Here is a 26,613-nt window from a genome sequence, read left to right as displayed (position 1 = left end):
CAGATTTCTGGCTCCAAAGCCTGTATTTTTTCATGTGATATTTCCACAAAATTATAGGATTAAAGAATGTTAGAGTGGAACAGACCTAAAAAATCATCTAAAATCTAGAGTCTAGACTTGGACTGTCCAATACAGTAGCCACTAGCCACAGGTAGCTATTTAAATGTAAATTAATTAAAAGTAATTAAAATTTAAAAACTAGTTTCTTTCACAGTCACACTACCTATATTTCAAGTGCTCAATAGCTACATGCAGCCAACGGCTACTATACTGGACAGCACATATTATAGAACATTCCATCATTGCAGACAGTACTATTGGACAGTGCTGGTCTAGATTAGCCCTCTCATTTTTACAGATGAGAATAATGAAACCCAGAATCCCTAGACTTCATTTTGGGAAACTCCACTTTAAGGTGTTAAAAATCCAAATATTTGAGAACTGGTCATAAAAATCAACGAGTACCTTCTTCAAAAGATTTTCCTTGTTGAATCCAAAATGGAGGGAAGACAGGCAGGAGATGGTATTTTGGGGGTACACCTGAAAGATCCTGTTGTGGCCTGAGATTCTTTGATACATTAAGTTGACTGTCCTGGAGCAGCACAGAATCCTTGATGTATCCTGAAGAGTAGGGCAGGGGTTATTGATAGAAATAATGATTCCCCAGTCTAGAGGTCTTGGAGATAACTACAAGGTTCCCCACTTGCACTAGTCTTGGCTTTGGATATTGCCCATTGGGGAAGACAATTAGAGGATGAGAGAGATTAAAAAATCGGATGAGAACCCATTGGTTCTCCTTCCAATGTCTTGGGCGCTTCTGGTCCTGTGCCATGTGTGTTTCTTCCACTCCACCATTCTCAAGACCTGGGTCTCCCTGGTGCAAGAAACATGGCTGCTTCTTTGAGATTGAGTAAAAGTTTCCTCCTGCCTCGGGAGGAGAATCCAAAGGTTTCTCCTGGATGTATCCTGCTTGCTTCTGTAGGCCCCATGATTCTCAATCCAGTCATTCTACAAGTATTTATTAAGGGCTTACCAATGGGCCCGTGCCTCTTTGAAGCAGTGGGGTAGATACAGAAAAACCAGACATGGGCCCTTTATGAAGGCAATAATAGTCTGTTGAAGAGACAAAACTCTTCTGTGCTCACTGTGTGGCCCCAAGTGTCAGGGTGATAGAAGGTCAGACAATGAGGAGCTCAATATTGGCTGGAGTTGTCAGAGAAGTCTTTGTAAAAGATGTGGGCCTGAAGGGTGGGGAGGATATATCATGGGGGTGGAAAGATGGGACCAGAGGACGTACTAGCATCACAAAGGTGATGAGCTCTGAGATGTGAAGGGAGGGGGTGGCAGAGGACATTGGGCCAGTGGTCTCATACCAGAGTCTCGCCATTGCCCCTCCAGCTTGAGAGTCTCACCCTCAAGAGGGGCTTTGGTGAGGAATTATGGCAAAGGGCCCAAGAATGCACATACATATGTATCTTTTCTTAAACCACACATTGTAGCCATATGACTTCCATAGAGGGGTCTGAGACTTCTTTTGATGTTAAGAGGGGCTCTTATCCTTGAAGATGTTGGACCTAGACTCTGTGGCAGTGGCCTGCTCTGCCCTCTGCCCCACCCAAGGATAAACACATCTTTGGTTAAGAAGCTCTTTCTCACAAGTGTTAAGTAAATGGAACTGTCTGTAACTGTGGGCCTGCCATGAAAGTAAAAGCCATTACTGGACAAGCCCACATCTCTCATTTTCCTTCAAGTCATCATTTTATTGGAAAGAAAGTTGTTTTCTCTCCTTTTCCAAGGTCAACCTATAAAGGAAGAAGAAAGTCAGTCTTCCTCTGGTCCTGTCTGTTTTTGGTGCTGGAGAAATGACAAACAGCTCAGTGGGCACTGGCAATTCCTGCTGCTCACCGTCTCATCCCCAATAGGTTTGCCAAATAAAATACAGGATGTCCAGTTAAAATTGCATTTCAGATAAACAATGAACACTTTTTTAGTAGAAATATGTCCCAAATATTGCAAGTTTAACTGTGTGTGTGTATACGCTACATCTGGCAACTCTAATCCCCAACCATTTCCTGTTTTCATTTTTAAGCCTTTACAGAGTACTTGGGGGTCTCTGTTCGGCAGAAGGGTGTCCATGTCACTCCTCCGTGGACTGTGCTGGAGAGCCGCCATCTTTAAGAGGAGGAGGCCTAACACTTTCACTTCCTGCAGGACCTGAGATCACCTCAGAAGAGGAATTAGGGAATGCTGGGAAGAAAGTGGAGCAGGGGGTGTGGGGAGGATCTGGCTTCTGGTCCCAGCTCTGCTTTTGGCTGAATGACCTCGGACAAATTACTCTGCCCCTCTGGGCCTTTTTTCCCTTATTTGTAAAAGATAGGGATTGAACTGGAGGATCTGAAGTCTCTGAGTAGGGAAGGTTGGGAAGAAGGTTCCGCTTGGGATGTGGAGTGTGAGCCTGGTAAGAGGAGTGAGAGAGACTTCAGGCTGGATGTTCCTCTGCAAAGGTCAGGGAGGATAAAGAGGGAATTATAGAGGCTCGTGGGCTACCGAGCTTGAGCACCTTTGCTTTAACACAAAATTGCTCCTGAAATTCTGGTGTTTTAGACCTTGATGGAAAACATACTCTCACACCAGAATGTGAGGCGGGGCAGCTCAGGGTGCACCTCCTCCCGTTTCCCCACTGACCTGCACATTGGAGCTTGTACATGGTGTCAGGGGACCTTGTCCGCAAGAGGCCTCGGAGGTATCTCTTGGCCGAATACCCGGGCTGGATCTGCTGGTGGGCCTGGCCCTCTGGCTGGCTTCGGAAGTGGAGGTACGGTTGCCAGGCTCTGTCCTGCTCCCTCTGTGGGGACATCAGTCAGGAAACAGCATGGCTGCTGAGCCCTGAGCCTCCCAGTGATATAGGCTGGTTAGCACAACCCTCATCAGTAATCCTGGAGACTCCCAGAAGGTGCGGGAAGGCACCAGAAACAGATGCCTCAGCCAACAGACATAAACCAAGAGCCCATGAAGCAAAGCCCTGAGAGGCCCTGCAGATTTGCAGTTGGAAGGAGAAGGAGAAATGAGAAATACCAGACCCCATCTTGAGACAGAACATCAGAAAAGGATAAAGAGCCTCAAAAGAAAACACATTACTTAGTTCAGCCTGTGGAAATCATTTTAGTACCTTAAAAAGTGGCCCTGCACGGCAGTGGGAAAGCCAGCTCGACAACTCAGCATCGGCATTCGATGTTTGTAATATGAATAATGGAACAGACAAGCTGTGTCCATGTTCACGGGGAGCCTGACATTTTGAAAACATCTGGCTCTGCTGCATTTCATTTCAGCCAATGAGAATTTTCTGGGAACCTACCTGCCAAAGTCAGTCCCACTGTGCAAGACATCGTGGGGAATAAATGTGAATAATAACTTCTGTACTTGGCTAGAGATTTATATTATACAAAGAACTTTCACCTCATTGTAATCCTGTAAAGTGGACGAGTTAATATTATAACCACTTAAATGATGCAGAAACTCTTTAAGGATGACCAGTTAAGCCCAAGAATAGCAAACACGTGGTACGTGTGTTGACATCTCTCCCCTGCCGTTGTCCATGGCAGACATCACCAGTTGATCATGGCATTCTTGACTGATGAACTGATTGTGACCTTGGAATCCTTCTCTTTTAAAAGTTTTTTTTTTAAATGTGGCATAATTTGTATATAACAACATGCACAGAACCTCAATTCTCAGTTTAATAAATCTGACAATTTTATACACTTTTGTAACCACCACACAAAACAAAATACAGAGCATTTTCATCAGCCCAGAAAGACCCTTCATGCCTCTTTCTAGTCAATGTCTCCCCACCCACCAGGTAATCACCATTCTCAGGTGAGGAAGAAAAATATGAGGGAAAGATAAAACCTGCTTGATGGGGAGAGGAAGGCCTTAGGGTTTGGGTCCTTGTTCTGCTGGGCAAAGCAGTGGTTTGCTCCTGTTCTGGTGTATTCAGGAGATGGAAATGCCACAGAAGGGCAGCCCACAGCTGTAGCTGAGGATTCCTGACCACCAGAGACTCTTCTTCAGCTAACGAGGGGGCTGGGAAGCCAAAGTCCGTAAGATGAAGGAATACCTCTGCTGGGGAGAGAGAAACAGGTGTCCAGGACATTCATTCATTCATTTATTCAAACACCTACAATGCACCAAGCACTATGCTAGGCACTGGAGAAAAAGGGACAAATAAGGCAGATTGATAACTAATAAATATATTGAGTAGTAGATAAAAGAAAGCATGGCTTGTTATTCAATTGGCTCTACTCTCTAGAAATTTGTAAGTTGAATGAATGCTTGGAACCCAAACACACAGCATCGACTGGTCCTTGATGTCTGGACAGTTTGTGTGGCAGGTATTTTAAGCACAAAAAGAGCCTAAAAAATTCAGCCCCAAGTAAATCTTGAGGCTTTTTCCAGAGGACCAGAGAGAAAGAATTGTAGGGAGGGCAGTGGAAGCCAAATGACAAGTTCTTCCCTCCTTCTGTTTTCTCATTGGGTCAGGCAGTGAGTATCTGCTGGGCATCCCCTATGTGCCAGCGCTGGGTTAAGCCCGGGGATATGGAGCCATCAGATCGAAGGCCTTTTCTGGTAAACTGGAACTTCATTTCCTCCCTATAAATCTTTGCTTCAAATGACTTCTCTCAGAATGCAGCAAGACCAAGCCTCCACAGAGAGGCTGAGGTCCCGGTGCAGATGGCCCGATGTGCTGTTTGACCTGGACCAGAGCCCCTTATTGTTTCTCATTAGTGGGTAGCTCTGAACACCAGCTTGGGTCTGGAGCTTTACCGGGCAGCTTGCTCAATGGGGCAGGGAGTTGCCAAGAAGAGTTGGGGAATCCTTTGTCCTGGAATTTGGTGTATCTAGATACGTTTTTGCTTAGAGTTTGAAAGCTGATCTTGGCCTCTGTATTGGTTTCCTGTTGCTGCTGTAACAAAGTGCAAGCTTAGTGGCTTTAAACAATACCATTTGTTATCTTACAGTTCTGGAGGTCAGAAGTTTGAGGTGGGTGTCGCTGGGCTAAAATCAAGGTATTGACAGGGCTGTGTTCTTTCTGGAGGCTCCAGGGAAGACTGTTCCTTTGCTTTTTCCAGTTTCTAGAGGCTGCCTGCATTCCTTGGCTTGTGACCCCTTCTTCCATCTTCAAAGCCAGCAATGTCGGGCTGAGTCCTTCTCATGCTGCCGTCAATCTGGTTCTCCCTTTTGACTCCTTATTCCACTTTTAAGGATCCTGTGATTACACTAAGCCTGCCCTGATAATCCAGGAGAGTCTCTCTGTTTTAGGGCCATCTGATTAGCAACCTTTGCCATTTAATCTAATATATTCATAGATTCCAGGGATTAGGACATAGACATCTTTGGGGGCCATTATCCTGCCTATCACAGCTTCTTTAATTTTTTTCTAGTTTTCTGGTTTCTCTTAGTAGTTTCTCAAATTATGCCTGTGAAGCTGACTGATAAGTTTCACATCTCATTGGAGAAACCGGAGCACTGAGGGCGGGCCAGGGCCTGCTTAGGGCTATCAAGAAGACACTCAGGGTTAAATCTACTTACTCGTTTCCAACACGTGGGATAATATAGTAAGTGGAAAAAAGCAAGATGCAAGAAAGAATGTGTAGTACAATCTTATAAAAGTTTATTTTATAAATGTATACCATGGTGGAAAGACTGGAAGAAAATACATTAAAATTCTAACAACAGTGATATTACAGTGTTGGGCATAAGATTACAGATAGTTTTTTCTTCTCTTTTTTTTTTTGGATAAAATCAAAATTTCAATAATATGGTTAGATTATATTTATAAATGGAAAACCTGTTAAAAAATTAGTTCATTTTATTGCACCCACCCTCCTCTCATACATATTTCTCCATTCTCTCCCCAACATTATCCTGGACCTCTAACCACCCAAAGTTACTCTAAAACATAAAGGGAGACAGAAGGGAGCCGGGAAGGGAGTTTCTGGAACAGAGAAATAAACCACTGCAGGAGGCTGGTGGCGATGGTTTCAGACTGCTCAGACCTGCCTTGGCTTTGCCAATCAACCCCAGCTTCTGAAATGAGTAATTAGTGTGCCTGGAGCGGCCTCTTACCCTCACTCCACCGGGTGCACTTCCTTTAATGAGGGACTTGTCTGGCAGCTGCCTTCCTAGTGCCCGCCAGGCCTCTGTATGCAGAGGGTCAAAGGGGACCCCCTGTACCTGTCCCCATCCCCTCACTGGCGGTCACATCCACCCTGCCCTGGTGCTGGCAGCCAAGGGTTTTCAGAGGATGGAAGGAGCGGTGCAGGCTGTGCTCCTGCCCAGCAGAATGGGGTGGCAGGGCGCCAGAGCCCCCAGGAAGGCAAGGAAGGCCTGGACAGCCAGCTGCCATCTTACCACAGAGGGTGGCCAGCCTTTGTGTGCAGGAGTTGGCAGAGGGGTGAAGAGAGAAGTCTAGAAATCCCAGCACTGGCAGGCAGATCCCCCACAGTTTGACCCCACCCGCTTCTCCAGGTGCATTGCCATCTAGGGGCCACACCTGTCCAGTTACCCTGACTTTCTTCTGTTTCTCCTAGGCGTTCACTCACCTATGCCTAGAAGGTCTCTCTCCACTTATTTTCACAAGACTCAGCTCAAATTCTGCCTCCTCCAAGAAGCCACTGGATTTTTCCAGTAAGAAGCAAACACAATATCCACCTTCTTTGCCTCTTGACAGCATAGTAATAAATTATAGTCTAGCTCCTCTCATAGACTGCCTTGTATCAAATGTCACTTGGGCACAAATATGTCTCCTTGCCCAGACTGTACACCTGCAAGGTAGAGGTTATGGCCTCCCCCTGCCACACCCTGGCAACTACTATGTTCACCCAACAACAATTTGTTGAGCATCTGTCACATGTCAGGCACTGTTCTAGGATGGACTAGTTGATAACTACTCATCAGATGTTAGCTCAGCTGAATAGAAAGACCCAAAAGTGTCTGTACTGTACTGCTGACCACCCATGCCTTGAGCTGCCCACGGCAGTCAGAAGGCCTTCTCTCAGCAGGACGCAGCTGGCATCTCCTGCCCCTCAGGTGGGCTCGCTGGAGTCAGTGTGCTCTGGGCAGGCCAAACCTTAGAGCAGAGGGTGACCGCCCATTGTCATTGCACCTGTGCAGGTGTGACTGGAGCCAGCCTTGGGGCTGCCAGGTGAGAGCAACTGGAGGAGAGGAGGGGGTGGAGCAGGAGGGGAGAGGTGTGCGGCCACTTGCAGCTGTGCCTGGGAAGCCCTCTCCAACCCCAACTGACTTTAGTCAGCCTTGTGCAAACACCACCACTCTCAGCTGGCCCCTTTCTCTGCAGGCTTAATTTCTGAGCTTCTGTGCAAATGGTACTATCTCTTCCATATATCTTTGGCGACTATGTGTTCCTGGATATCAGGCCATTAAGAAGAGAATCATGAAGTGGTCTGAATTTTCCCATAGTTGCAATGTTGTAGCAGGGGTTGATTCCTGACCAGACCACTTAGCATCAAAGATTTGACCAGCCATATGTCGCAAAAGCAAAGGTACAGTAACTAGAATTGAAAACAGCAAACATTAAGCTCCAATTCCTATAAGAGCTCAGTCTGCCTGGGTTTGAATCCTGGCTCCATCATTTACTAGATGTATGACCTTGGGGAAATTACTCGACCAATGTATGCCTCAGTTTCTTTATCTGTCAAATGAAGATGATAAAAGTATATTATACTTTATACATGCAAAAAAAATGAAGCTAAATGCTTACCTTACATCATACACAAAAATTAGCTCAAAATGGATCAAAGACCTAAACATAAGAGCTAAAACTATAAAACTCTTAGAAGAAAACATAGGGGAAAAGCTTCAGGACATTGGATTTGGCAATGGTTTCTTGGATATGACATCAAAAGGACAGGCAACAACAACAACAAAAATAGATAACACTGTCAACAGAGTGAAAAAGCAATGCACAGAATGGGAGAAAATATTTGCAAATGATATATCTGATAAGGATTAATATCCAGCATATATAAAGAACTCCTACAGCTCCACAACAAAAAACCCAAACAACTTGATTGAAAAAATGGGCAAAGGACTTGAATAGACAAATGGCCAATAAGCACATGAAAAGATACTCAATGTTACTTATCATTAGGGAACGCAAATCAAAACCACAATGAGATCCCACTTCCCACCCATTAGGATGGCTATTACTAAAAAAAAAAATAAAAGAGAGAGTGACATCAGCATCATGGCAGAGTGAGTTGTTCCCTTTGTCTCTGCCCTTTAAGTTACAACTAAATGGACATTCATCACCCAGCAGAGGATTCCCTGCATAGCACAACAGGACGTCTGACAGATCCACGCAGCTGTGCATCTGAAGGCGGGTGGACTGGATCCCTGGGGGGCAGTGGAATTAGGTGAGCGAACCCCTCCCCCTCCCCAGTGGCAGAGATCTAGGTCGTGGGTCCTCACACAGTGGCCAGCATGACTGTAAGAGGAGGCAGGGCAGCCCAGCCTGCATGAGCATTTTTGGAGTTGTAGCCTGGCCTGTGAGAGCATCCATTGTGCCATGGTAGCCCCACCCATGGGAATACTCCCCACTGAGTGTGGCGGCTCAGCCCCCATGAAGGAGCCCCCACCAAGTGCAGCAGCTCAGCCAAGCCACCTGAGAGCGCAGAGCCAGCCCACATGTGAAAGAAAGCACCCCTCCCCTCCCACCTAGCACACTAGCTCGGCTGGTCTCCTGCTGAGCATAGTGGTCTTGCACCACAGTGACCCACCAGTGGAGCACAGAGGCCCTGCCTGCGTGTGCGAGCGTGATCTGCCAAGCAGCTGCAGCCAGTGCATGAATGCAGAGAAGCCCTACCAGCACAACTTCCAGCAGACAGGGCGGGATCAGAAAACACAGCTCCTGTCCCCCTCCCAGTGGTGGCAGGTGGAATCTGTGACCTGATACTACCACAAATGTGCCAGCAAAGGATCACTTCATCAAACATCAGGAAGAGCTACATTAACACGTCAGAGCAGAAGGAAAATGACAAGTCCCCAGCAACCAATCCTGAACTCACAGAAATTGACAATCTAAATGACGGAGAATTCAAAATAGTTACCTTAAGGAAACTCACTGAGTTACAAGAAAACTAAGAAAGACAGTTCAGTGAGCTCAGGAATAAAATTAATGAGCACAAGGAATACTTCACCAAAGAGATTGAAACTCTAAAAAAAAAACACAAAAATTCTGGATATGAAGAACACAACTAATGGGATAAAAAATAATCTAGACTCCATATAAAATACAGCTGATGCTATGGAGGACAGAATTAGTGATTTACAGGATAGACATACAGAAATGCTGCAGGTAGAGGAGAGAGAACTAAGATTTAAAAAAAATGAAGAAATTCTTTGAGAAATATCTGACTCAATTAGGAAAAGCAACATAAGGATTATAGGTATTCTAGAGGGAGATGAGAGAGAAAAAGGAGCAGGGAGCTTGTTCAAAGAAATAATAGCTGAGAACTTCCCAAACCTGGGGAAGGAACTGGACTTACAAGTTCATGAAGCCAATAGAACTCCTAACAACATCAATGCAAAAAGATCTTCTCCAAGGCATATAATATTAAAACTGGCAAAAGTCAATGGAAAAGAAAGAATATTAAGGGCAGCAAGGCAGAAGAGAATAATCTACAAAGGAACCCTATCAGGCTTTCAGTGGATCTCTCAGCAGAAACCTTACAGGCTAGGAGAGAACGGAATGATATATTCAAAATACTAAAAGACAAAAACTTTCAGCCAAGAATACTCTATCCAGCAAAACTATCCTTCAGATACGATGGAGAAATAAAAGCTTTCCCACATAAAGAAAAGCTGAGGGAGTTCATTGCCACCAGGCCTGCCTTACAGGAAATGTTAAAAGGAGCCCTCCCATCTGAAACTAAAAAGCAAAAGTTTACAAAACCTTGATCAAGGAGATAAATAGAAAGAACTAGAAAACTGCAGCTCTACATCGGAATAGGTTAGTAAACATTTAATTATAACATAAAAGACAAAGGGAGGGCTGGCCCCCTGGTGTAGTGGTTAAGTGCTCACACTCCACTGCTGGCGGCCGGGGTTCGGATCCTGGGCAGGCACTGATGCACCGCTTGTCAAGCCATGCTGTGGCGGCATCCCACGTAAAGTGGAGGAAGATGGGCACAGATGTTAGCGCAGGGCCAGTCTTCCTCAGCAAAAAGAGGAGGATTGGCATGGATGTTAGCTAAGGGCCGATCTTCCTCACACACACACAAAAAAAAGACAAAGGGAAAGAAAGCATCAAATAACTATAAACACTTCAACTTAGTCACAAACTCACAACACAGAAAAGAACAATTTGTGATGACAATAACTCAGAAGGGGAAGAGGAAAGGGATGGAACCTGCTTAGACTAATGGAGATAAGACTTATCTCATCTATGAGATCTTTTATACAAACCTCATGGTAACCACTAAACAAAAAATCAGCAGAGACACAAATAATAAATAAAGAGAAAACTGAGAAAACCATCACAGAAAACCACCAAACTGAAATGGCAGTCAGAAATACAAGGGAAAAGAAACAATGGAAATATAGAACAACTGGAAAACAAGTGATAAAATGACAGTATTAAGACCTCATATATCAATAATCACTATAAATGTAAATGGATAGAATTCTCCAATCAAAAGACACAGAGTCGCTGGATGGATTGAAAAACAAGACCCAACAATATGCTGCCTCCAGGAAACACATCTTAGCTCTAAAGACAAACATAGCTTCAGAGTGAAGGGATATAAGATGATATCCCAAGCAAATGGCAAGCAAAAGAAAGCAGGTGTTGCTATACTTATATCAGACAAAGCAGACTTCAGGATAAAAAAGGCAATAAGAGACAAAGAGGAGCAGCATATAATGATAAAAGGGACATTCCACCAAGAGGACATAACACTGATGAATATATATGCACCTAACACAGGAGCACCAAAGTATATAGAGCAACTATTAACAGACCTAAAGAGAGAAATTGACAGCAACACAATAATAGTAGGGGACCTCAACACCCCACTTATATCAATGACTAGATCATCCAGACAGAAAGTCAACAAGGAAATAGTGGCCTTAAGTGAAATACCAGACTGGATGTACTTAATAGATATATATAGAACATACCACCCCAAAACAGCAGAATACACATTCTTCTCAAGTGCACATGGAACATTCTCAAAGATAGATCATATGTTGGGAAACGAGGCAAGCCTCAATAAATTTAAGAAGATTGAAATCCTATCAAGCATCTTTTCCAACCACAATGCTATGAAACTAGAAATCAACTACAAGAAAAAAGCTGAGAGAACCACAAATATGTGGAGACTAAACAACATGCTACTGAACAACCATTGGATCAATGAAGGAATCAAAGGAGGAATAAAAAAATATCTGGAGACAAATGAAAATGAAAACACAACATACCAACTCTTATGGTGCAGCAAAAGCAGAGCTAAGAGGGAAATTTAAAGCAATACAGGCCTACCTCAACAAACAAGAAAAATCTCAAACAAGTAATCTTAAACTACACCTAACAGAGCTAGAAAAAGAAGAACAAACAAAGCCCAAAGTCAGCAGAAGAAGGGAAATAATAAAAATTAGAGCAGAAATAAATGAAATAGGGACTAAGAAAACAATAGAGAGGATCAATGAAACTAAGAGCTGGTTCTTTGAGAAGATAAACAAAACTGACAAACCCTTAGCCAGACTCACTAAGAAAAAAAGAGAGAAGGCTCAAATAAATAAAATTAAAACTGAAAGAGGAGAAATTATAATGGATACTACAGAAATACAAAAGATTATAAGAGAATACTATGAAAAACTATATGCCAACAAATTGGACAATCTAGAAGAAATGGATAAATTCTTAGACTCATACAACCTCCCAAAAGTGAATCAAGAATAAATAGAGGGGCTGGCCCCATGGCGTAGTTGTTAAATGCGCGCTCCACTGCTGGCAGCCCAGGTTCGGATCCTGGGCGCGCACTGATGCACCGCTTGTCAGGCCATTCTGTGGCAGCGTCCCACATAAAGTGGAGGACGATGGGCATGGATGTTAGCTCAGGGCCAGTCTTCCTTGGCAAAAAGAGAAGGATTGGCATGGATGTTAGCTCAGGGCTGATCCCCCCCCCCCCAAAAAAAGAAGAAAAAATAGAGAATCTGAAGAGACCAATCCCAAGTAAAGAGATTGAAACAATAATCAAAAACCTCCCAAAAAACAAAAGTCCAAGACCTAATGGCTTCTCTGGAGAATTCTACCAAACATTCGAAGAAGATTCAATATCTATGCTTCTCAAACTATTCCAAAAAATTGAAGAAGATGGAATGCTTCCTAACTCATTCTATGAGGCCAACATTACCCTGATACCAAAACCAGACAGGGACAACCCAAAGAAGGAAAATTACGGGCCAACATCGCTGATGAACATAGATGGAAAAATCCTCAACAAAATATTGGCAAACCAAATACAGCAATACATAAAAAAGATCATACACCAGGATCAAGTGGGATTTATACCAGGGACACAGGGATGGTTCAACATCCACAAATCAATCAACGTGATACATCACATCAACAAAATAAGGAGTAAAAATCACATGATCATCTCAATGGATGCAGAGAAAGCATTTGACAAGATCCAACATCCATTTACGATAAAAACTCTCAGTAGAATGGGTATTAAAGGAAAATACCTCAATATAATAAAAGCCCTATATGACAAACCCACAGCCAACATCATACTTAACGGTGAAAAACTGAAAGCCATCCATCTGAGAACAGGAACAAGACAAAGGTGCCCATTCTTGCCACTCCTATTCAACACAGTACTGGAGGTTTTGGTCAGAGCAATTAGGCAAAACAAAGAAATAAAAGGTATCCAAATTGGAAAGGAAGAAATAAAACTCTCACTGTTTGTGGATGACATGATTCTATATATAGAAAACCCTAAAGAATCCACTAAAAAGCTATTAGAAATAATCAACAACTACAGCAAAGTTGCAGGGTACAAATCAACTTACAAAAATCAGTTGCATTTCTATACACTAATAACGAACTAGCAGAAAGAGAAGTCAAGAATACAATCTCATTTACGATCTCAACAAAAAGAATAAAATATCTAGGAATAAATTTAACCAAGGAGGAGAAAAACCTATACACTGAAAACTATGAGACATTATTGAAAGAAATTGAAGAAGATATAAAGAAATGGAAAGATATTCCATGCTCATGGATTGGAAGAACAAACATAGTTAAAATGTCCATATTACCTAAAGCAATCTATGGATTCAATGCAATCCCAATCAGAATCCTAATGACATTCTTCATGGAAGCAGAACAAAGAATCCTAAAATTTATAGGGAACAACAAAAGACCCTGAACAGCCAAAGCAATCCTGGGAAAAAAGAACAAAGCTGGAGGCATCACAATCCCTGACTTCAAAATATACTACAAAGCGATAGTAATCAAAACAGCATGGTACTGGTACAAAAACAGACACACAGATCAATGGAACAGAATTGAAATTCCAGAAATAAAACCACACATCTATGGACAGCTAATCTTTGACAAAGGAGCCAAGAACATAAAATGGAGAAATAAAAGTCTCTTCAATAAATGGTGTTGGGAAAACTGGACAGCCACATGCAAAAGAATGAAAGTAGATCATTATCTTACACCACACAAAAATTAACTCAAAATGGGTTAAAAACTTGAGGGTAAGACGTGAAACCGTAAAACTCCTAGAAGAAAATATAGGCAGTACATTTTTTGACATAGATCTTAGCAGCTTCTTTTTGAATACCATGTCCACTCAGACAAGGGAAACAAAAGAAAAAATAAACAAATGGGACTACATCCGACTAAAAAGCTTCTGCAAGGCAAAGAAAACCATGAACAAAACGAAAAGACAACCCACCAATTGGGAGAAAATATTTGCAAATCATATATCTGACAAGGGGTTAACTTCCAAAATATATGAGGAACTCATATGACTCAACAACAAAAAAAGAAACAACCCCATCAAAAAATAGGCAAAGGATACAAACAAACATTTTTCCAAAGAAGATATACAGATGGCCGATAGGTGCATGAAAAGATGTTCAATGTCACTAATTGCTAGGGAAATTCAAATCAAAACTACAATGTGATATCACTCACACCTGTCAGAATGCCTATAATTAACAAGATGAGAAATAATAAGTGTTGGAGAAGGTATGGAGAAAAGAGAACCCTCAAACATTGCTGGTGGGAATGCAAACTGGTGCAGCCACTGTGGAAAACAGTATGGAGATTTCTCGTAAAATTAAAAATAGAAATATCATACGATCCAGCAATCCCACTACTGGGTATTTATCCAAAGAACATGAAAGCTACAATACAAAGAGATCTATGCACCCCTATGTTCATTGCAGCATTATTCACAACAGCCAAGATGTGGAAGCAACCCAAGTGCCCATCAACTAATGAATGAATAAAGAAGATGTGGTATATATATATAATGGAATACTACTCAGCCATAAAAAAGACAAAATTGTCCCATTTGCAACAACATGGATGGACCTTGAGGGTATTATGTTAAGTGAAATAAGCCAGACAGAGAAATACAAATACCACCTGATTTCGCTCATATGTGGAAGATAAACAAACACATGGACAAAGAGAACAGATTAGTGGTTACCAGAGGGTAAGGGGGTGGGGGGAGGGTGAAAGGGGTAAAGGGGCACATATGTATGGTGACGGATAAAAACTAGACTATTGGTGGCGAGCATGATGCAGCCTACACAGAAACTGATAGATAATAATGTACAGCTGAAATTACACAATGTTATAAACCCACATGACCTCAGTAAAAAAAAAAAACCTGAAAAAACCCCAGAAAATAACAAGTGTTGATGAGGTTGTGGAGAAATTGGAACCCTTGTGCATTGCTGACGGGAATGTAAAATGACGCAGCTGCCACTATGGAAAACAGTATGGCAGTTCCCCAAAAAATTAAAAATAGAAATACCATATGATCCAGCAATTCCACTTCTGGGTATATACTCAAAAGAATTGAAAGCAGGGGCATGAACAGATATTTGTACACCCATCTTTATAGCAGCATTATTCACACAAAACATGAAAGCAATGTAAGTGTTTATCAATGGATGAATGGGTAAATAAAATGTGTTATATACATATAGTGCAATATTATTTGGGCTTAAAAAGAAAGGAAATTCTGATACATGCTACAACATGAATGAACTTTGAAGACATTATGCTCAGTGAAGTAAGCCAGTGACAAAATACTAAAAGGACAACTACTATATGATTTCATTCATAGGAGGTACTTAGAGTTTGAATTTGACTAAATTCATAGAGACAAAAAGTAGAATGATGGTTGCTATGGTTGGGGGGAGGGGGAAATAGGGGTTTATTGTTTAATGAGTACAGAGTTTCAGTTTTGCAAGATGGAAAATGTTCTGGAGATGGATGGTGATGATGGTTGCACAACAATGTGAATGTACTTAATGCTACTGAACTGTACACTTAAAATCGATTGAAGTGGTACATTTTATGTTATGTATATCTCACCACAATAAAAAAGAGTACATACTTTATAAAGTTGTTGTGAGGATTAAAGGAGATTATAAGGGTAAGGGGCTCAGAATGATGACGAGTATAATAGCATATGTCACCTAAGTGTTAGCCGTTGATATAAATATTCTCTTTCCGTTGGTTATACAAGGGAACTAATGGATGAAGTACATAAAGCCTAGAAAAACAGGAGTCTACTGGACCGTATATATGGTTTACCATGAACATGTTACTGATTACCCAGATTGACTTGAGTGAAAATCTGACTTGCTTTCCTAGAATTGTAAGGGGTTTTAAGAGGTGTGTTGGAAGACCCAGATCCCTTTTTAAAAATGCTTTTAAAGCTGGGGAGATACTTCTTTTCTCTGGGGCATGGGGAATCTTCAAAATCAGGCTCTCTAGGGGTTCAGGGTGGGGCTTTGGGAGAGTTGTCTGGGCTCCAAGCCAAGCCCCACCACTTAGATGTGTAACTTTGTTACATATTTGCAACCCTTGTAACATTTACAAGTAATTAACTGCAAGCCCCATTTTTCCTTCTACAAAAGGGAGGTGAGGTGAGCACCCAGCCCCCAGGCTTGTGTAGGTTGAGTGAGCTTACAGATTAAATGCCTGGCACACCCTAAGCACGCACTAAATGTTAGCTATTGTGGATGTCGCCATGACCTCACAGTCACGGTTGGCCCATGATTCTTGCCTGATCTTTCCTACTTCTAGGTTTATTAAAGGCTCCCAGTGCCACTGCTCAGGAGCTGCTCACGTGGAGGACGCTCAGCAGAAGGAAGGCTGACAGTCACTTTCTCCCCTGCGTGGCTTTGGTGACCACTCGACATTCTGTTGGTGGCCATCAGAGCCCCATCACTTCTTAGGGACACCACCAAACAAGGAGCAGGTTATTGGTTAGGACCTGCAAAGGCAACTTCGTCCTCCTGATCTTTGGCTGAAAAGATAATGTATTATTCTTCCTTCTTTTCTATATTTTTATACTTTGTATGATGAGCCTACATTATGGTTAGGATGGAAAACTAAACTTCATTCAGAAAACACATTTCTCACAATATTACTTGATAAAATAGTAACCTGAGGGTGTCGTCATAGGTTGAACTTTGGCTGAAAGAGTAAGCGCCTTGAGTATTGAGATGTGGGGAGGAATTAGGCAGCATAGAATGAGCTGGAATAGACTCAGAGGGACAAGGTTGACAATACTCTTAAATGTAACCACATATATAAGGGAGATGGCAGACGCAATAGAACCTTGGTTGAAATCATCTATAATAATCTAAATCCTAAATCTAAATCTAAATCTAAATCTATCCCTCAGAGAAATGGGATGCTCTGTGAATTGAATTTTCAAAACAAATTATTTTTAATGCATTATTTAATCAGTGTTCCATTGTTGGACATTTAGGAAATATCACCAGATTTACAAAATTCTAAAAATATAAGAACAAGAAATACTAAAACAATGGGAAAATTATTTAATATTTTCGATAATTTGAGTGCCACTTGAGGATTCTGCTATGCTTCAAGAGCATCTTATGACTATCATTTAGATACTACTGCAAATTATGGTTATTTAGGTTTTACAGCTATTTGATTTCTAAATAATGGGAAGCCGAATGAATTAAAGGCTTCAAGAAGAATGGATTTAACCTTGGGAATGTTGGAACAATATTTTCTTCTTTTTTTTTAAAAACAGCAAACAAGCAAGCAACATACCTGTGTGTGTCCAGAAGTGGGAGACCTCTGGCGACTAGTCTCTTGACTCAGCATTTGATCTTTGCTCATCAGGAAGTTGGGCCGTCAAGAATGTTAAAGAGTAGGTATATGTTGAGCTATGAAACCCAGCCGTACTGCTACGTGCCTGCCTGTCATTAGACCCAAATATAGAAGTGGAGACGCCCGGAGATGCTTTAAGGCTGTAACTGCACCTCCCGGTGATGGCCGCGATTCTCACAGGTCTGGGTGGAGCCTGCGTTTTATGGGTTTCGTGATTCAGGGTTCCACCAGCATAGAGCCTTCTGTGATCAGCACTACTTAACCATCCCCCCTTTCTTCTCCTCCCCATTTTGGCTATTTTACTTTGAGTGTGGTGTTTTTAACTTATAATCTATACTATTTGGACAAGGAAATACTGGCCTGAGGAACAGATGGTGTGGTTGTTGGTGGGCTCAGCTCACAGCACTATTTGCTCTTGCCTTTCCCTTCCTGATCCCACCTGGCTCTCTGGGCCAACCTCCCTCTCTCTTTCACTATCTACCTCCTTCAAAGCCATAGATTTTTATTTTATTTTAAAAATTCCATGACTTAAAAAACAATTTGGTAAAAAGATATGTATAAATAAAAATGTGATTTATAATCCCACCACCCATGGTAAAATTTTGATGTATATCCTTCTGTTGGTATAACTAATTTTTAAAAATTGGGATTATATTAGAGATGCGATGTTTTCTACATGTGAATTCTGGTGCGATTATCTATGCGATGTATAGTCTCGAGTGAATTACTCAGACTTTCTGTGCTTCAATTTCTTCACCTTAAAATGGGGTAATACCAGTACCTACCCCTGAATGGACAGAAAGCATACACGAGTTATACATGGAAAGCACTTAGGACAGTGGTTGGAGCGTAGTAAATACAAAAAAATATGTGAATGAACATTGGTATTCTTATCACATGAATACTATTTTGTAACCTGCTTTTAAAAAATACACTGTGAATATTTCTCATGTTATTCATGACTAATACGTAATTTTATTGCCTAACTCAAAATCCATTATATGACTGTACACAAATTATTTAGTCAATGTTCCATTGTTGGACATCTATTATTTTTCAGTGTTTTGTATAGTAATAAATAATCTTGTAATAAACATTCTTGTTCATAAGTCTTTGGGCACATCTCTGATTATTTCCTAAGGTAAATTCCTAAAAGTAGAATCTTGAATCAAAGAGGATCAGCCCATTTTAGGCTTTTGCCAAAATGCCTTCCAGAAATGTCGAGTGAATTTGTGTATGAGACAGCTCAGTTCCCCACAGCCTTCCCAGCACTGGATATTACGATTTAAAAAGTTTGGGCCGGCCCCATGGCTTAGCGGTTAAGTGGACGCGCTCCGCTACTGGCAGCCCGGGTTCGGATCCTGGGCGCGCACCAACGCACCGCTTCTCCGGCCATGCTGAGGCAGCGTCCCTCATACAGCAGCTAGAAGGATGTGCAGCTGTGACATACAACTATCTACTGGGGCTTTGGGGGAAAATAAATAAATAAATAAAATTATAAAAAGTTTCTACAGTCTGTAGTTTTCATAATCAGATGATGCTCTGTAGTTTCCGAAGCTCTCCTCTTCTGACGTGTTCATTTTCTTTAATCCCAAGTCCCTTTTGAGTTGCTTCTCCTCCTATTTTAATTTACTGTGTCCTCTAATCTTAAATCCCTGCCCTGCTACTATTCCAAACCTTTCCTTTCTGATTTCTTCACACGGTTTCCCTCCCACCCACCTGGAGCTGGCCTGGAGTGTTCTATTTTGTACAGGTGTGTGTTATAAATCTAGTAGATGCTTACCACAGGGAGACAGGAACTTCTTTTTTTCATTGAGCCCAAGTCTAACCAAAAATGAAGCTGTCCCCAAATAGGCTCATCTACTTTATAAAGTAGTGAGATCCCTGTTGCCTGAAATTTTTAAGCTATGTAGAGACAAGCATCTGACAGCTGTGGGAGGTATTCTTACTCTGGGTGGTAAGTTAGCCTACATGTCGGTGTGCAACCAGGAAAAGAGAAACCGCTCTAAGTAGTTAAAAATAGAAGAAATTTAATTCAGGGAATTGGTTACACAGGTGATTAGAGAGCTCAGAAGCCAGAAAGATGGTGAGGCAATGCTAAGATTAGTGACATCAGGAAGCCAGCACCAACCCTAGGCTAAAGAGCAGAGGGAGGAGCTGGTGGGGTCACCTGGAGGAACCTGGAACCACAGTGGGCCTGTCTGTTGGGAGCTGGACCACAGAGGCGATCCAGGTGCTTCTCACCATCCCAGGTAGAATGAGAGGGGAGAAATACCCTGGCTTTTCTCTTCTCCCTCGCCAATCTCCTTCTGGTGTCTTCCATTGGCAAATTCAATTAGAAGCCAGTTGACATAGATGTTTGTGGCATCATATGTAGCCTGTGGTCAACCCCACACTGATGCAGAGCAGGGTAAGAGGAGGGTGAGGATGTAATGGCAAACAGGCGAAGGCCTGGCACAGTTCTGGAGGCCCTTCCAAGTCCACAGACAATAGGGCGAAGTGCAAAGCATGCTGGCCCTGGAAGGTAGGCAGTCCTGGCTTTGAATCCTGGCTCTGTTGTCTACTAGCTCTGAGACCTTGGCCAAATCACTTAACTCCTCTGAGCTTCAGTTCCCTCGTCTATAAAAGGGGCCAAGAAAAACCATATCTCACAAGGTCATTGTGAAGATTAAATAAAATCATATCTATAAAGTATTAGTAAGAATTCAACAACAATTGGTTTCCTTTCATCCAAGAATTTATAATTTTAAAGACAATTGGGCATTTGGTCAAGGTCATTAAACTTCTCTGTATTTTGAAAAAACGAAAAGGAGCAGAGGACTCTTCCCTTTTGGAAGCTCTGCCTAGGGTGGGGTAGGTGATAAATTGCCCAATCATGATGCTGGGAGATGACCTAAGAAACATTGAAAGCCTTGCACATGATTAATTCATTCATTCCACACACATTTATGGGTACTCACCATTTTCTGGAAATGATTTAGACGTGGTCCCTGCCCTCAAGGAGATGGCAACAGATGGGCAAAGAGATAAATCGAAATGCCTGATGGTATGGGAATGTTCGTGGAGGAGGGAGCAATGGGATAGCTCTGACAGGGAAGTGGGAGAAGGCTTCACCGAGGAGACGTCATTTGAGTTGTGTTTTGAAGGATGAATGGGAGTTTTCCAGCTGTAGAAGCATGTGCAAAAGCGTAGAGTCACAAAAGAGCATGGGGTGTTTGCGGAATGGTGAGCTCTTCACATGGATAGGGCCTTGAGGGGTCGGTGGTCACAGTGGTGGTAAGAACAGGAGAGAGAGCTGGCTAGAAATGGAAGAGAAAGTCAGCCTGGTGTAAGAAGCTAATGACTTTATCCTGTGGGGAATGAGAAGCCAGCAGAGACTTCTAAACAAGGGAGTAACTCCTCATCTATAACCTAGAATTTCACAAAGTGACACATCTTCCCAGCCTCCCTCATGGCCTCAGCCAAAGGGCTGATGTGTGCAGTTATATAAAGCAGGGGCCATGTGCACATCTCATAAGACATAAGAAAGTATGAATCAGAAAAATGAGCACAAGGGTTTCCCCTTAATATTAAATTCAGAATGGAAAAAGCCATTAACTTATCCTGCAGACGCTGAAGGGCTCAAGGTAAATATTTAAAAATGTCTCCCTCTCATTTCCACAAAGCCAAGAACATCAGACGTGTGATGATGGTGCTTGTGGCTACGAGACAGGATTTCAAGGATTCTGATGAAACGTCTGTTGGCCTGGATCTGTCTGAATGCTAAAAAGGACTTTGTGTTACTCTAGCGGGAAGGAACACACAAAATAATAACGATGTAGCTCTTTATGCTTTCCAGAGCCCTTTCACATACAGTATCTCATTTAAGCCTCGTAACAATTGTGTGCGTCAGATAGGACCAAGAGTACAATCCCATTTTAGAGAGGAAGAAATGGAGGTCTGAGGGTTTCACACCTTCCTTGGGTCTGAGAAGAAGCTATATCCAAAACTACAAGTGGATTTCTAGACACACAACAGTGCCTTCCCTGACCCCGGGGTACTGCTCTGCCTACCTGTCTCCTTCCGTATGCCAGGATGGCTTCCTTGAGGTCCTGTAGGGTGTGCAGTTCAAGATCCAGCCTCTTTCTGTGACCTTTGGGGTGGTAGGGACCTTTTCTTTTCTCTTCGGGGGTCCATGCTGATATGGCTAGACCTTCTGTGTACAGGATCAGGGCGCCCTTTCTAGTGCTGAATGTTTTAGGGAGGAAGAGGCTCCACGTGTGCTGGTTGGCATTGCCCTCGTCCTGCGGTTTGCTGAGCAGGACATAATCTTCTGGGGACTTCCAGTTCAAGTAATCCTGCAATGGGAAGAAGCCACTTTGAAGGATTCCCTGTGGAAGGCCCTTTTCTAGCAAATATTGCTTGTACAAGGTGTTTGACGCTTTTTAGTGACTGGTTGTCTCTGCATTGCTCACATGGTGTCATGGAACACCATCACTCTTCTTAGCAACTGATTTTGCTCTCCACATCTCAGAAGTGGCAGAACTCAGGGCCCTGTTCTGTTTTATCCCTTACAACTTTCGGGAGAGCCATTCATGCCTGGAGGCCTCAGTGGTGCAGAGTGTAGGTTACAGGCCAGTTAAAGTTCCCTGGTACGCAAGTAGTAGTCAGAATTATCAAGGGCAGCAGGTAACTTTGAAATTAAACCTGGACTAGCTAGCAGTTTAAATAGGAGAAAACCATTCCAACCCATCACTTCAGCTGTACACAGGGAGAATTTCTATACATTCCAGATGCTCTGTAACATTACCTAATTTGGCCATTTAGGAGCCTATAAAGTAGTTAGATATCTTGTAAGTAAATAAATGCCATTGGCCACAGAGGTCCTTTGAAACTTTATATGTCTTTTAATATAGCAAAGGTCAAATATCATGACAAACTACCATGACAATGGAAATGTCTATGTGATCCAAAAATTTTCAAAGTACTCTCAATGGATTTCTTATTCCTGGCAGGATGTAATGAAATAAAATTCCAGTACAACAAAGGAATTTTGCCACCTCTTTAAAATCTTCTAAAATGAGATTTATTTTTTTTTTTTTGCTGATATTAAATATGAGTCCTGTGGGTTGAATTCCAGAAAGTTCAAGGAAGCCATTGAAATGGTATGAACATACATAGCATTTCAACCACAGAGCAAGACTTCTAAAAACCAACAGCCATCAGCTCTCCTAGAACCCAGGTGGAAATTCTGGTCTTGAACCAAACCATCCAAATTCTAGACAATCTGGAATCTCCTTTGGTCTGAAGCAAACAAGGCTGTGAGTGAGTGTGCAAGGGGAAGGAAGAGGGTCCTAGTGACAATCTTGGTGTGTCAGGCAAACTACATTATTTTCTTGAGTTTCTCCAAGGAGGAGGGAAGATCTGCCAGTAACCCCCCTCCCCTAACAAAACAAACCAAACACACATGGCTCAACCCTGCGTGGAAAAATAGAACATTCCTCCCCAGCCCCGAAATGTGCCTTTATTCAGCTGTAAGACTCACCTCTGGTTCAAAATAGACTTCTAACTTCTGTTTGTTCTGGACCAGCCTCCCATGTCCCCGGCTCAGGAGAGAGAGCGAGAACATGTTCCCCTGTGCCCACCCTTCTCAAGGGCAGTTGATCTTGGTTTTGAAGGCTGAAAACCGGTCACACCTCAAGATTTCCCGAGCTCAGCAGTGAGCCCAAGAAGACCACAAACACTGGGCCTTTTATTAAATACATTTTTCCCTCATACAGCAGCTTCTTAATAACAACCAGCCACACAGTTTAGACAGTGTGTGTCTTTGTCGGGAGAAAGAGTAAACCGCAAACCCAGACTCCTCAAGTGCTGGATTGTCCACGCTCCGGGCAGCCTCTCTCCCTTCGCCTGCACCTTGTTGTCCCCTGGTGCTGTTGCTCTGTTACCGGCCGTGTGCATCTACAGGGCTGGCCGCAGCACCATCCTCCTCATTGTGAAAGGAGCTTGTTTCCCGTTGCTATGGCAGCACGGGGACGTGCAGTCCCTTAAACCAGTCTCAGCAAGGTAGAGACTGCTGAGGGCAGCGTTCGCCACCAGGAGGAGGGAGGGTCAAGGAGACACTGAAGGGACCAGGTTCAGATTTCAAGTCCTGATTTCGAGGGTGGGGGGGGCATCTTGGGATATTTTTTCTGTTATAGTACTCATCTTCTTTTAGAAAGTGTCTTCCCCCTTCTGATATGCGAGCGGTCACTGTCAACTAACCATGAACAGACTCAGAGGAGTCATCTGGGTCACCTAAAGGGACCTGTGACATTTTCCTTGGTGAGCTCCAGCATCTCCTTACTGGACTCGAGGCCTCTCTACAGTAGTTGCTGCTTTGCACAAGTGCATGCAGGATACTGGGAATCTCCAGATTCCTTTGCACACCTGGTTCTCACTTGGCAACTCCCGTCTCCAGAGGAGGGGCACTTGGGAGATGTGGGTGGGGGGCATTTTGATTGTCACAAAGACTGGGGGCCACAGCTGACATTTAGCAAGCAGGGACGCAGGATGCTCAATGTTCTGCTGTGTGCGGGACTGTCCTGCATAGTGAATAATTGTCCCACTCCGAATGCCAGTGGCACCCTCCTTGAGAAATAATGCCATGGCCTGGGCTGGTTGCTTCTCCTTGATGCTGACATTGTGAGGAGGATGGATGGGGGGAAGTGGGTCAGGGAACAAAAAGACCCTTTTGCTGGTGATCTAGGACCCTGCATTGGCCTGGAAAACCAACCTGCCCTGTCATCTGTTGGCTGAACCTCCCTGGTGGTCTTGTGAGAGTGCCGCCTGCTGACCTGCAGGAAGAAGTACAACAGGCTACAGGCCCAGGTACCTTTGAGATCTCCTTCTGTGTGGGCTACTTTCCCAGGAGTCCAGCTCAAGACTCATGAGGAAGAAACAGAGGTCGTGTTGCATAACTAGATTGGATTTATCATGGGGAATCAAGACAGTGAATGTAGAGGCTCAAAACTGGATTTAGTTAAAACCACAATGGCCACTTCAACACCCATTAGGATAGTTATTATTGAAAAAAAACAAAAACAAGACAAAAACAGAAAATACCAAGTGTTGGTGAGGACGTGGATAAATTAGGTGCACTCGTGCACTGCTGCTGGGAATGTAAAGTGGTGCAGCCACTGTGATAAACATTATGGCAGTTCCTCAAGAAGTTAAACAGAATTACCACATGATCCTGCAAATCCACTCCTGGGTATATAATCCAAATGAAGTGAAAGCAGGGATTTAAACAGGTATTTGAACACTTGTGTTTACAGCAGCACTATTCACAGTAGCCAAAATGTGGAAACAATCCAAGTGTCCATCGACAGATGAATGGATAGACAAAATGTGGCATGTGCATACAGTGGAATATTATTCAGCCTTGAAAAGTAGAGAGATTTGGACACACGCTACAATATGAATGAAACTTGAAGACATTATGCTAAGTGAAATAAGCCAATAACAGAGGGACACATGTTGTATGATTCCAATTATATGATGTATCAGAGTAGTCAAATTCATAGAGACAGAAAGCAGAATGGTGTTTGCCGGAGGGTGTGGGAGGAGGGAATGGAAAGTTAGTGTTTAATGGGTACAGAGTTTCATTCTGGGAAGATGAAAAGGTTCTGGAGCTGGATGGTGGTGATAACTGTGCAATAATGTGAATGTACTTAATGCCAATGAATGGTACATTTAAAAATGTTTAAAATTGGGGCTGGCCCCATGGCCTCGTGGCTAAGTTCAGCGCACTCCTCTTCAGAGGCCTGGGTTTGGTTCCTGGGTGCATACCTACACCACTCGTAAGCAGCCATGCTGTGGCGGTGACCCAAAGTTGGGCAAATAAAAATAAAAATATTATAAAAACTGATTAAAATGATAAATTTTGTGTTATACATATTTTACTACAATTAAAATCGAAGAAAAAGATGTATAGCAAAGAAAACAAAAAACTGAATTTAGCGCTTTATGATCTGAAAGCCGATTGGTCAGCACTATAGTGGAGTGACCTCCTCAGAGCAGGTGAGACAAAATCCTACAAAATGAGGGTCCCACATAGTTAACCGGGGTCTGAAGCCGCAGGTGCTCCCTCCCTTTCCCTTCTCCGCCCCTTCAAAGTGCAAAAGGACCCTTCAACAAAACTTTACTGAGAGATTACTCTATGTGAGACATGATCCCTGCCCTCAAGAAGCTTCCAGAAAGATGAGAAGACGTACGTGTGTCAACCAGGAACTAAAAGATGATGTGACAGCTGTGGTAATGGATAATGGAGCTGGAAATATGTGGGCGCTCTAGGAAAAGAGGCAGGGATGAGGATGGGGGTGATGCCTGGTGGTGGCCTCACAAAGGCTAGAAGATGAGGGACACGAGCGGTGGCTTTAATGGGCAGTGGTGTATGGTGAGTAGGGAAGACAAAAGAGGAGATTGCAGGAGGCATGGACAGGAAAGTTTGAAGTCTCTGGCGAAGGGGCAACTTCTTTGGTGTAGCCAAAGCCTCGGGATCATGCGGGCAGAGATGAAGCTGGAGAGAGAGGCTGGCTGGCTGAGGCCATGTAGGCCACGTGGACCTGCTAACGCTCTTTAGACTTAATTCTTCAGGTTGGTTTTTTAAAGCGGGGGGTGATGTGATTCTATCTGGGTTTCAGAAGGATACTTCTGAGAACAGCGTAAAGGATGGACAGAAGGAAGGATGCTTATCTCAAAAACCTCTGGGCAGACTTTCAGGGCCTTGCCACCCAGGCCCACCTTCCCTTGGATTTGAATGGATTTGCCAAATAGGGCAGGAATAATCACTTGCTCGATGGCCTTTGGTGAGACATGGAAGGGGAAACTCAATACCAGCTGCAGTGACATACGAATGTTGCCATTTTGAAACGCCAGTACTCAGGGAAGTAAGGTAGCACAAGAGGAAAATGAGAGAGAACTGGGACCCCAATGAGAACCACTATTGTCAGCCAAGGAATGACCCCAAGTTCCTCCAGTAGAAATTCCTTCTCTGAGCTCTCCTGACTTGGAAATGTTAACTCACCCATATAAATAATAAATGGTGAACCAGGCCCCCAACACGTCTAGGTTGAGTGAACATCTCAGCTGGAAAAATACCCAAGTGCTCATCTGGCCCTCGCATTGCTGTGGCAAGGCCACCAGGCCTCTTCGAGGTTGTAATA

The 26,613-nt window shown here is 43.0% G+C and overlaps 1 protein-coding gene across 2 annotated transcripts in view; it reads right to left on the bottom strand.

The window, feature by feature from the left end:
* KIAA2012 (KIAA2012 ortholog) overlaps positions 1-23,036 on the bottom strand; it is a 105,814-nt gene extending 82,778 nt beyond the window's left edge. For both annotated transcript variants that reach the window (XM_058548653.1, XM_058548654.1), the window contains exons 1-4: positions 22,953-23,036; positions 21,481-21,765; positions 2,686-2,845; positions 466-621 (exon numbers count right to left, since the gene is read on the bottom strand). In XM_058548653.1, coding sequence (XP_058404636.1) covers positions 466-621; positions 2,686-2,845; positions 21,481-21,765; positions 22,953-23,036 — 685 coding nt within the window. The remainder of the gene's footprint in view (positions 1-465; positions 622-2,685; positions 2,846-21,480; positions 21,766-22,952) is intronic.
* Between the last annotated feature and the right edge of the window lie 3,577 nt (positions 23,037-26,613).

This window comes from Diceros bicornis, chromosome 10 (genome assembly GCF_020826845.1).
Source record: "Diceros bicornis minor isolate mBicDic1 chromosome 10, mDicBic1.mat.cur, whole genome shotgun sequence".
NCBI lineage: Eukaryota > Metazoa > Chordata > Mammalia > Perissodactyla > Rhinocerotidae > Diceros > Diceros bicornis.
The sequence above is the reverse complement of the archived record's forward strand: the minus strand, read 5'-3'. Positions and strand labels throughout refer to the sequence as shown.